Genomic DNA, 12,258 nt, shown 5'->3' with positions numbered 1-12,258 from the left:
AAATTTAATAACTCAAGTAAATATGTAATAATGTTGATCTTATTAATAGCAAAAAACTTTAGATACAATTTTCTTTAAAAAGAAACTCTGAGGGTAATTGGTTTTCCTAAACTTGATTTAAATGTGCGATTTAAAGCTATCAAAGCATCAGTGACAGACAGACAGGGACAGGGATCTTGACTTTCTGCTATTTAAAGCTGTTATCCCCGTGGATTCAATTAATGTTGCCTTCTAAACTTTCTATCATTATCTTCTCTTCGTAAGTGTCCAACGTATGAGTTTAGAATCAGTATAATAGTTCATCTTATTTACATGTAAACAAAATTTTACATTGGATAAAATAAAAAATACACATGAGTTTATATATGTAAGATATTTTCTTTTATTAAAAGATTTTTTTTAGTGATATCAAAATCAAATTAGTAAAGATTTATCTAAAACAAACAATATCTTATCATTGTAGAAATTTATGAACATGTGTATATATTAAACCTACTCTCCACCAATTTTATAAAATATAGGTACTGTTTGTTACTTATCTTACAATAAGCTGACACGAGTGCATGTCTCGCGGCTCGTGCCACTCTCACCATTCTATTATTTCTGTGTCTTCTGCTGGAGTTTGTGATAGTGCGAGAAAAAAAATATCGTGTTGGCATTGTGCCACATTTGTACCAAGTAGCTTCAACCCCTAGTATTACGGTGCAAAGTTTTCTTACAGCTTAATTTTTTTTTATAAAGACGACGATTCCCAAACAGACCAACTAGTTAAATTGTAATGAGAAATTTCTATGGAAGACAAAATTATGATTGATGGTTTGGTATGGTACTGATAAAGGTACAGATAAAGAGTAATTCAACTTCTGATTAAAATTATTGAACTCATACATCATTTTAGTTGTCTCTTATCAGTTGGTGGGGCCTTCAATTGACAATAACCCTTTCATTTCTTTCCCTGTCATAAAGGTTTGGATCATATTCAAGCGTTTGTAGGCTTAACTTTTTACAATTACAGTATCATTTTCTGATAAATTTCTTTTCTTTCTTGGCATCTATTGCAGAACAAAATAAAGGTTTTTTCCCTTATATTCTATAAATCTCTATACTATTTTACAGTAGCACTTTATTTGAAATGATCCAGCAAGAGAAGCTACTGATGAAAGTGGGATTATAAAAATGTCGTAAACTGAGAATCTTCCGAAAAGAAAACAAACAAAAGTAGTGACTATTTATGCCTCATAGTGAGTTCTTTCACCTCATTGAAGCTATAACTTATGGCCACAACAGTGCTTTATGCTTTGTGGCTTTGGTGCTTCTCTGATTCACCAACCTCAACCATTACAAGTTTTGAAATAAAAATTTACAAGTAAAGAAGAAGCACTTAATTATATATAGGAGGGTCCAACAACTGAACGGCGATGATTCAAGGTAGGTAGGTAGTATTTTACAAAATATGGTATTGTTTGAAGCACAATCTGAAAGGACCCGTCATCTCAACAAGAATAATTTCACGATCACACACAAACAGAAAGAGAGGGGCTCACGGGCAGCACCAAACAAACAACAACAATTACAACAAAGTGAAAGTGGCCAAACATTAAAAAAAATAAAAACAACATTTTTATAGGCAAAAAGTGCAACCTGTCCTGTGGTTTGGATTGCCCATCTCACCCTCTCTCTCATTACATGTCAGTAGAAGCACCCGTGACCTATCTCTCTGTCATTGATTCTCTGATTCAGCTTCACTTTCCAGTGCCACCTATAAACAAGTACTGTTAACTTGTATATAAACCGTTAAACAAGCCAATTCCCACGGCACTTCTACTTCCAAACCACATTCCTCTCCTTACTATTCTTTTGCTCACATTCTCTCTGAGAATGTCAATTTTTCATTCCGTTTTCTATGGTTTAGTTCTAGTTATCATTCTTCTACAGAATCCCAGTTCAACACAATGCCATACCAAGGGAATCAGACCCAGGCCTGGGTATGGTTTATCTACCAACATGACCAGAGTTCAATTTTCAGAAGAACAGTTCATGAAATGGGTGCGATTTGTGGGTGGCCTCAAACATTCTGTCTTTAAGACAGCAAAGAATAAGCTTTTTCCTTCTCACACTCTGCATGTTTCTAAGAAGTCTGGCAAAGGAGGTTTTTCGTCAATTCAAGCAGCCATTGATTCCCTTCCATTCATCAATGTAGTGAGAGTGGTAATTAAGGTCCATGCAGGGGTTTATACGTAAGTACTTGTATTATATTTCTACTTGCTCCACTTGAATTCTGCCACATTCAAGTCTTTTTGCCATGTGCTGCTTCTTTATGTCCTTGTTCATGTGAGACATGGGTTTTGCTGTTTGTCCTGTTCACGTTCAATAAAAATAATAGTAATAATAATATTATTATTTGTTGTTTTTGTTTTCGTGCGATTTGGTACATAGGGAAGTGATAATAACTTGGGTGTCTTTTTCCTTTTGATTCAAATGCCCTGAGGATTGGTCTTTGACTACAGGAGACATTGCACCTAATGGACTGTCCTTTCTTTCAGACTTGTCCTGTTTTTATTTTATTCTTTGTTTCACAAATTGCAAGTTTTCTTCTATGTTCATTGCTGAACAAATTTTGATTTGCATTTGACTGAAAATCTCTTGTTTGCCTTTGTTAAATTTTGTAATCACACAGGGAGAAAGTTAACATCCCTCCTTTGAAATCCTTCATAACAATACAAGGAGCTGGAGCGGATAACACCATTGTTCAATGGGGTGACAGTGCTCAAAGCCAGCCATCAGGAACCTACGGTTCTGCAACTTTTGCAGTGAATTCACCTTTTTTCGTAGCCAAGAATATCACATTCAAAGTAAGTAACAAGCTCCATTCCTCTGCTTGAATATAAATAATGCTGCTCTGTGTTTCTACAACAAAAACGTTGTTGAATGGGCTTTCAGAACACTGCCCCGATTCCAGCACCAGGAGCAGTAGGAAAGCAAGCGGTGGCATTAAGAATTTCAGCAGACAATGCAATATTCCTAGGCTGCAAATTCTTGGGAGCACAGGACACACTCTACGATCATCTGGGTAGGCATTACTATAAGGATTGTTATATCGAAGGCTCTGTCGATTTCATCTTTGGAAACGCTCTCTCTCTCTTTGAGGTTAGATTTTTTCTCCAAAATTTCACAGCCGTGATATTGAATCAGTGCTGTCAAACAATCCAAGGCTTTTCAATAAATTAATCAGAAATGGAATCTAAGTTGTTGCTTACCTCTATGTCTTACTCATTCCATTTAATTTATTTTCAAATGAAAAGAAAGTAGAAATAATGTTTTTATTAAAAACGATAGACACGGGGTACCCTGAGCATTGGTAAGATTTTTCAACCTTTGTTGTGTTGAGATTACGTTATGACATTGGAAACACTTAACAGGGATGTCACGTGCATGCAATAGCACAAGTTACAGGGGCCCTAACAGCCCAAGGAAGGAGCAGCTTATTACAGGACACGGGATTCTCGTTCGTTCACTGTAAGGTCACGGGCTCAGGAGCACTTTACCTTGGAAGGGCTTGGGGTCCCTTTTCTCGCGTTGTCTTTGCTTACACTTACATGGACAACATCATCATTCCCAAAGGATGGTATAACTGGGGTGACCCTAACCGTGAAATGTAAGTCCTTTAAACCTTCATCAAACTAACATCTCAAACACCACTCAACTTTTCATTGCATAACTTAGTATATAATCATTTGCTTCAACTCACTTTTGTTCAATGCTTTATAGAAACATGCAAATTATCTCAAGAGAGTAAAAATAAAGTGTTGTTTCTCACTGGGTATATAGGTTCTGCTGATTAGATTACAAGTTAAGAGTATTTCACCAAAGGTATCTCTCTGGGTAACGGAAAGTGTAGTGTGTTGTCTAGAAAGATTATGTTCTGAATACCTTTTGCAACAGTAGTGTTTGTCTTTTTGCCCTTTATGATAGAAGTTCGCACTTGAGAAAGTCACAATAGCCCCAGCAATTCTCAATGCTTTTATGCCAAGTGACAAGAAAACGCACTAAGTAAGCCTCTATGATCATGGTAACAATATATCAGAATAACTAATGAGTCTCATTGTCTCATGACAGAATAAGAGCATTGTTGGGTATAGCTAGTTAGAGTATTGTGCCACCAGGAACAGAAGTGACCTAACATGTGTGGTGGAAGTCTACGTGTTGTTGTTGGTTCATTAATCATGCCCATTCCAATACTCAAAATGGTATAGGTAGAGTCCTACCCACAAACCACATACAATGCAACTGTATTTGCTTACATAGATAAGGCACATCAGTGTGCATAAAGTCTGAAAAGAGCATGACAACTTAGCCACCTAGTTGAGTAGATATTTATGAATTTGTTGATGTATGTTTTGTTGGCATGGTCATGTGAGTGTGTTGTTGATTTGAATTTTGTCTGGTTTTGGTTTGGTTTGGGTCCACCAGGACTGTGTTCTATGGACAGTACAAATGCACAGGAGCAGGAGCAAGGTACGCGGGGAGAGTATCATGGTCAAGGGAGCTCACTGATGAGGAAGCTAAGCCGTTTATTTCCCTTAGCTACATCGATGGCTCTGAATGGATCAATCTTTCTTTTTGATTCAATTTTATTTATCTCATTACAAAATTTTTATGTATAAATTTATATAAATTATTACACTTTTACACTGTCTTTCACATTTCCCACTTCAACTTCTTCCTGCTTCACATTTCTTCTATAACTTTCTTTTTAGGGAAAGTGGGTAGGGTCCAGGAGAATTTTCTTACTTTCCATTTCTCTTCTTTTTATTTTCTTGTATACATGTTTCAGAATAATATCATGTTTTTTTAAAGAAAAACATGGCATAAAATTTAGTTATACTTTTATTCTTGTACCTATGTTTGCGAAAACTAAAATCAACAAAACATGCATATTAATTTTAAAATATTTATAAAAAAAAATGCTCTTTCTTTCTAAAAAGAAGAAATGTTTTACATGTTCTAGTTTGGTCTTTCGTGCTGTGGTGCAAGAAAATCAAAATAAAAAATAAAACAGTATTCAAGAGTTGACTTTAATATATTTTTGAGCTCTTTTAATTTACAATTTATTTTTAATTCGGAAATTAACTTTTTTAATCCCTACATTTAATCTCCATATAACATTTTTGTGATTTATTGTGTCCTTTGTAACGAGTGTAATAGTATTATGGGCTTAGATCAGTAGTGACATAGAGCCCATTTATGTTAAGGCCCATAAAAAAAACTTAAAACACAACAAACAGCTATTATTAGACATGTATCTTCTAAATAATTTACCATGACATCTAAATAAAAATTATTATTTGTAATATATTTTTTAAATTAATTATTCTGAAATTTAACAAAATTGCTACTCATAGTATTCTGTGATTAGATGAGAGTTCAAAAGTGACTACTGGACCTAATTTGCATTATATGTAAATATTATACATATATATTTTGTTTTTCACTTTCATTTTATCTTTTTTCATATGTATACATATTTTAAAATTAAAGCATTCATCAAAACATGTCTGACTTTGTCCATAGTTAATTTGATAGAAAGCATTTATTTCCCCCCTTAAATGTACTTTAGTTATACTTTACAGATTTAATACTCAAATTTAACATTAATTTATAAATGTTATTATATTTTAGAAAATCAATAGTGTTATATAAATAAAGCATAAAAGAATTTATGTTATCATTGTTAATTAGTAATTAAAAAATAGATAATTTTTGGAATGAAGGAAGCAACATGCACCAACATACGAAACAGTAAAAGACAAAAACAGCACTTACCCTACAGTTCAAAATTCAAAAGAATTAGGGAAAGATTTGAAGAAACGACATAAAAAGGTCAGATTATAGTACGTATGAATGTGATGAATCAGAACTCAGAGAGAAGAGATAACCAAAAAACCTGCATTCCCTGACATTCAAGATTCTCTCTCACTCCATAAATCAAATACAATTTTCAATCATTAATTGTTAATTATAGTTGTCATTTCAATAACTGCACACTCTGCAGTTTAAATATCAAATCATGACATCTTCAGGTTATTTATCTTTTTGGTGAAATAAGTTATTTTAGTAAACACTTATTTTTCTAAAAACTTAACAACCATGCTATCTTGAACCAATAAATTGCTACATCAATGTCTTGATGTTTTATATTCCAACAAAATTTCTTGATATTACATGTTGAAGCCTAGTGTAGTATATGTTATTGTTTGGAATGCTGTTGTTTGAGGTGTTTGATAAATTCTGAAGGGAATGAACAATTGTAAAGATGTTAACAGAATTAATTGGTACTTAAATTTAAATTTTAATGTTTAGATTTTTAATTTGTTTTTTATGTATATATAACTTGTTTTTTTATAGGTACATAACATAACCCACTTTTTCAACTAAAAAGAAATCAAAAGAAGAGTAGTAGAATGCTCCTTTTTCAAACTTTAGAACAGTCTTCTTGTTCTAACGCCATTCTTTGAAACCCTTCAAATTGAAGCTTTATTTTTTGCGTAACAAAGTTAACAAATTGCACAGATAAATAAACACAAATGCATAGTTTCAGTAAAAAAAAAAAAACTCAAATTGCTGTAACATTTGATTATGATGAGATAATTCCATGAGCAAATAACAAGGGGGACCTTCTCTTTGTTCTCCTATTTTGTCTTGTCTCCCCTCACTGTATGTTCTCAAATTGGCAATCATGGGGGTGCAGACACGCACAGTTACTACTAACAAGGTGAAAAGGCAAAAGGAAATACACTATCACAAGTTTCACCAATCGCCACCTCCTCTGGTTGGAAAAGTTGGTGTTGTCTCCCTACCAAATTCTGTGGATTTCTGAAGCTTACTCATCACAGCATTCTTAAAATTAATTGCTTCCTGAATCTGTGAGCAAGACCTTTGCATTCTAGTCCCACTTAAAATGCTCCTGGACTCCATCATCTCATCGAGGGTAAGTCTCTTCTTTGAACCAGGATCTGGACGCTGCTTCGGAGCACTATGAGACCTCAATTTAGCCTTGAAAGACTGAGTGCTGGCCATGTAGTTTGGAAAATTGTGGTACTGCCCATAGAAGAAGTTTTCGTTGCAAACACTTTTAGGTGTCATAGGGGCAACAACAAGAGAGCCACAACTACAAGAGTTGGTGGTGAAGCGTGGAGTGCTTTGTGCTGTTGAAAATCTGCACTCTTCTCCTGTTAAGCCCCACTCTGAGTCCAGAAAAGTCCTGTGGTTCGGTATGGATAAATGAGTGAATGGGAGAGAAGAAGGAAGTGTTTGAAATGATGGGTCATCACCAAAATCTGACATTGATGTGTTGCTCCTGCGAGACCTTGACTTTGGCCTACCAGTGTCCACTTCAACTATTTTGGGGCTCCCATCAACACTGTTGTTTGCATTATTCATTGTGGCATCAAAGGAAGATGACAGCCTTCTGCTGTGGATGGGAGCTATGTACTCACTCTGTATGTCTTCAAATCTCTCCTGCAAAAACATTGTGACAACAATCACTATAAGTCTATCACAAATCATGATAGTGGACAGGAATATAAGATCTGTCATACAATACTACCATGGATTTTCGTGCTTGTGTTTGAAACCTGTGTGTTTCATTCTTTGTGCTCATGAATCCCTGAGATTTCTTAGATCTTACTGTAGCTTGAGCTCTAATTAGAGCCTGCATGCTGAGTAGGGTTGCTGCCGCTTGCTTCCGCACTAAGTACCCTCTCACTAGTGCTTGTAACTTCACCAATCCTTTTAAAGCTCTCAATGCCTTCCTTGCCTGGGTAGAAGAATCAAAGAATTTCAAGATCAAAGTATTTCTCTTGTTGATTTCTAAACAGTCAAGAGAATATATTTATCTGTTGACATTCTTTGAGTGCACTGTATTGCACACTGTTGAAAACTCTTGTAAGTGTTTTAACTGATATTAATTTAACTTGTTATAACTAACTAAGAATGATATGTAATAGAATCCAACTAGTGTTTTAGGATGTGAATTTTACAAGATGAAATGTTTATTTTTATATAATTGAAACAAAGTTCATAATAAGCAAGCATTTTCATCAAAGTATCATGGATCTACTAAAAGCTAATTAGAATTTGCATCTTACCAAGTATCCTCTAAACACAGTTTGAATCTTGACAACAGCCAACTTTTCTTGTCCACCATCAAACATAGTGTCTCTGCCATTGTCATGGCTGGTTAACCTAACCACTGCTACAGCAGCCTGAGCAGCAGCCACCGCCGCATTAGCCGCTGCTGCAGTGGCCACCGCAACTGCAATGGCATGCTTGTTCTGCTCCTTCTCAGTTTCTGAGTAGAAGGATTGTAGCCAAGCAGCTTCAGCAGGTGAAATATTGGGAGGAATGGTGGTAGGATTATGACATAAACCTCTGGAATCTCTGTCTGAGTGACACCATTTGGAGTCAGGATTTGAATTTTCTTTGCGCGCTCTGTCTGTCTTTCTCCCAAACAATCCCTTCAACCACCTAATGGTTCTCTCCATTGGGTGCCTGAGGGAAATGTTACTGGGGCCTTTGAATAGTCCTACTGGGAAGCCTACCTAAAAAAAATCACAGACACAGTTTTTTCAAGACACAATAAATAAAACATGTAGTTAAAATATGCATTACATGTCAAAATGCAGGAGACACGGTGAGCAAAATCAAACAACATTAAAATCCTGGAATATAAAATAGAGAGTTCAATTGAGGTGTTGGGGTTCACATTACATTGAAAGGGGAAACTATAAGATAGTAGACAAAGAAACCATGATGGTGGTATTAAACAGAAGGAGTGCATGGTAAAATCAGGAGTGAGATAACCCACCTTGGTAGAATCGAGTTCTTGAAAGGCCAAAACAGTTCAGAAGTGGGAAAAAGAAAAAGGAGAGGGAAGTGAGAAGGGAAAAACTGTGCAGTGATCCAATGAACAGAAAAAGATGGAAAAGGTTCAAAGAAGAGAACAGGCCCATAGTGAAATCTCTATCTTCATCTGTCTCCTGCTACATTGTGGAGGGACGTATCCTCGAAAAGCAAGATACCTCAGCGTCCCAAAAACATCTGACACACTCGTGTCTCGTGAAGGCATTCCCTAAACTGTACCACAGATCAACTCTCTCTGTGTTCTGCAACTGTTTTACCCTCCTTTACTCCCTAGTTTAACTCCTAGCTAATCGATGAACCACTCTCATTCATTCTATTTTCTCAGCTCTCTCTTCACCTTTCACTTCCCAAAACCAACTAGCTCTGAATCACCAGAAACAATGCATGTTCCTTCTCTGCATGTAGCCCAAGATACCTATGCTGTTTCTCTGCAACACTTCCTCCTTTTTTATCTCACCATTTTTCTCTTTCATTGTTTCGTTTTACTCTTCCCTTGTTGGAAGTCCCACATCGACTAGAGATAAGGCCAAATTATAATATATAAGTGAGGTGCAAACCTCACCCTACAAGCCGGTTTTGTGGGGTTGAGTTAGGCTTAAAAACTCACTTTCTAATATGGTATCAGAACCATGGTTAGTGCCTATCCTAACGAGTTCTAAGTGGACATTCTATTCTTCTATTCCACCCGCTATCGGACCACCCAATTTCTACTATCACGCACGAGATGTCTATACCTCGACGTGAAGGCACCTCACTCTACAAGCCGGTTTTGTGGGGTTGAGTTAGGCTTAAAAACTCACTTTCTAATATCCCTCAATTATTTTGTGTACCAACTCCAATTCCCCTTTGTTTTTACTGTCGTTTTTGTGCAACATAGAAATCATCAACATGATCCTCTCTCTCTCTCCACTGCATGCTATTGTTAGAAAACAGCTGGGATGATCCACTATTAAGTATGATTAATGATGAAAAACTTGATTATGTTTATCAAGTTTTTATAGAAATCTTTTGGGTATTCAAAACATCAAAGACAAACCAGCTGTACTATGCTTCCAGTACTTTGCTGACTGTAACGATCCAGATGAAAACAAAATTTTGCTGAACACGTCGCTGTTTACGATTATTGTGCCATTTTGTAATTTAGTGAATATATGAAACAGTACTCCAGTAATTCAGGGTAAAATTTTATGTCTACTAATTACTTATCACACAACTTCTCTCTGTCAATAATTCATGTATTCTGTGTTTTTGAATCTTTTTTCTTTAAATACCAAAGGTAAGTTCCACTTAATTAATACTAAAAAAATTACATCAAAGTACACATGCGTCTAAACTTTAATAATGATATTTTTTTTAATAAAATAATTTGTATTTGAAAGTTTTCAGTTCTATACAAAGTTCTGAAATCTGAGTTGTTTACTATGGTAAAACAGAAGAGAATCCACACCATTCAAAAAGAGGATCCACTATGTGGTCATGAAATTCAGAAATTTGAACATTTCCATAAATCTTACTCACATGCACTTTGACTGTATCATTCCGAATCTTGTTATGTCACGGTAATATTTTTTTTTAATTTAGATCATTTAAAAGTTTTAGTTTTATAGTAGAAATGGATTGAAAATAATAATAAGGTAAGTTTCACTTTTGTCTTTTAATTTTAATGGGTATTGGTAATTTTTTAAGCAAACCAATAAATAACACATTATTAATTTTTAATTGTTAAATATCTTAAATATTTATTAATAAGAAATTTTAACTTTAGTTATATGTATGGTTTAATTGTGAATTTAATTTTCTCTACTTCAATTTTCATTAGTTTAAATTTTAGTATTGACTATCTAAAATTATTGACTTTAGTTTATGATAGTCCAAATAGAAAATTATAAACACACTCTAATTTGTGTAGAATATGTGTCCTTTGTGGATGATCTATTATAGTTGCTTTTTTTTCATAAATAAATGGGGAGGATACATGTAATAATATTTGGTATTAAACATAAAATTCATTAAAGAAATAAATATCATATGAGATTGATATTAAATCTTACAAGTTGAATAGGTTTGTAAGTTTAATTAGGAAATAAATACATGAACTATCCTAACTTAAGCAACTACAATCAATTTTGATCAGTGGTGTTTTTGATTAATCAGGTGTTAGTTTTTTGTGAGATATTTATAATGAGCAAGTCTTCGAATAAGACATGAAGTGATATATTATACTATACATTGAAAATATGTTTAAAATTCAACATCTTAACAACATATCAGTTTATTAAAGATGAAGCAAGCAGAAACCTTATATAGTTTATAAATTCGTTGACAGAAGAGAATATTTTGAAGCAGATATTCAAGTGGTTAAAGTTGATGATAGCATAGCAGTGTTCGAATTTAGATAAAGTTGGTATGATTAGAGACAGAACATGGCCATCACATCCTATATATGAGAATTGATGACATTCTGTATTTCCAATTTGGACGTTAGATAGGTACATGTAACACTCTCATGGCAATATCAATTAGGACCATTTTTTTCTTTCTTTAGGAATCACCTAACATTATTCCATCAAATCACTCTTTTCCTGCCTACACCTTCCATTATGTCATTTCTATGCTCAATTCCTTTTTATAATGTCACCGCCGAATGATTGGACATTCATTTTAATCTCAATCATTTCACTAGTGCTGCCAATATGGGTCTACTGACCCGACCCGTTTTCTATTTGGTCAACATAAAATACATATACATGCATACTCTGTAAGTTTATTTTAAACTTTAGTTTAGGAAACTTTTCTTTAAGAGGTGTGAGACCCATCTAAAATCATTAAAATTTCCTGCATAGTGGATTACAAATGTTAAGGAAGGGATGTCTGAAAATCAGATAGTGGAAGATGGGTGTGTGATGCAGATTAGATGTTCAGTTTTGACGGTAGAAGTAAAATTCAAAGTTTCAAAATTTACGTAAGTGTCTGCATGCAATCATCTTCTTCCACCTACTGAAAATCATTTTCTCCTCCTTCTTTCTACATCTCCTTCATCTTCTCTCTAAGAAATTCCCACATTTTCTTCCTCCGATCACCATTCAGGCACCGTTTCTACTCCTCCGATGTCAAGGGCTTCCGTTTGAGCCGATCGATTTTGGGTTCTGAGTTGGTAAGTTTTCTCTTCCCTCAGCCGTGTGGTTTTTCTTGAACATGCAAACCAAGTTTTTGGGTGCATGGGTTTCTTTTCACATTCTGAACGATGTTCTGTTTTGGTATTTGGGTAGTTTCTTAAATCGTGAACCGTAGTCTTCAAAGGAATCTGGTGGTGAGCCTTTATCTGCAGAACCGTGA

At 34.7% G+C, this 12,258-nt stretch overlaps 2 protein-coding genes across 2 annotated transcripts; one reads left to right on the top strand and one right to left on the bottom strand.

The window, feature by feature from the left end:
- The first annotated feature begins 1,727 nt into the window (after nt 1-1,727).
- On the top strand, nt 1,728-4,701 carry LOC148205377 (putative pectinesterase 53). Its single transcript, XM_088103120.1, has 5 exons — nt 1,728-2,237; nt 2,678-2,852; nt 2,941-3,147; nt 3,420-3,655; nt 4,471-4,701. The coding sequence occupies exons 1-5, from the start codon at nt 1,879-1,881 to the stop codon at nt 4,622-4,624; spliced, it is 1,131 nt and encodes a 376-aa protein (XP_087959246.1). The 5' UTR covers nt 1,728-1,878; the 3' UTR covers nt 4,625-4,701.
- A 1,909-nt stretch (nt 4,702-6,610) lies between these two features.
- Nucleotides 6,611-9,534, bottom strand: LOC148205376 (protein IQ-domain 26-like). The gene is made up of 4 exons (XM_088103119.1): nt 8,867-9,534; nt 8,148-8,600; nt 7,607-7,816; nt 6,611-7,518 (listed from the first exon to the last, which is right to left on the bottom strand). Exons 2-4 carry the CDS (start codon nt 8,541-8,543, stop codon nt 6,808-6,810), a joined length of 1,317 nt encoding a protein of 438 aa, XP_087959245.1. The 5' UTR covers nt 8,544-8,600; nt 8,867-9,534; the 3' UTR covers nt 6,611-6,807.
- Nucleotides 9,535-12,258: the final 2,724 nt, after the last annotated feature.

Source organism: Vigna umbellata, chromosome 1 (genome assembly GCF_029865625.1).
Source record: "Vigna umbellata cultivar VRB3 chromosome 1, Vumbellata_1.0, whole genome shotgun sequence".
NCBI classification, from domain to species: domain Eukaryota; kingdom Viridiplantae; phylum Streptophyta; class Magnoliopsida; order Fabales; family Fabaceae; genus Vigna; species Vigna umbellata.
The sequence above is the reverse complement of the archived record's forward strand: the minus strand, read 5'-3'. Positions and strand labels throughout refer to the sequence as shown.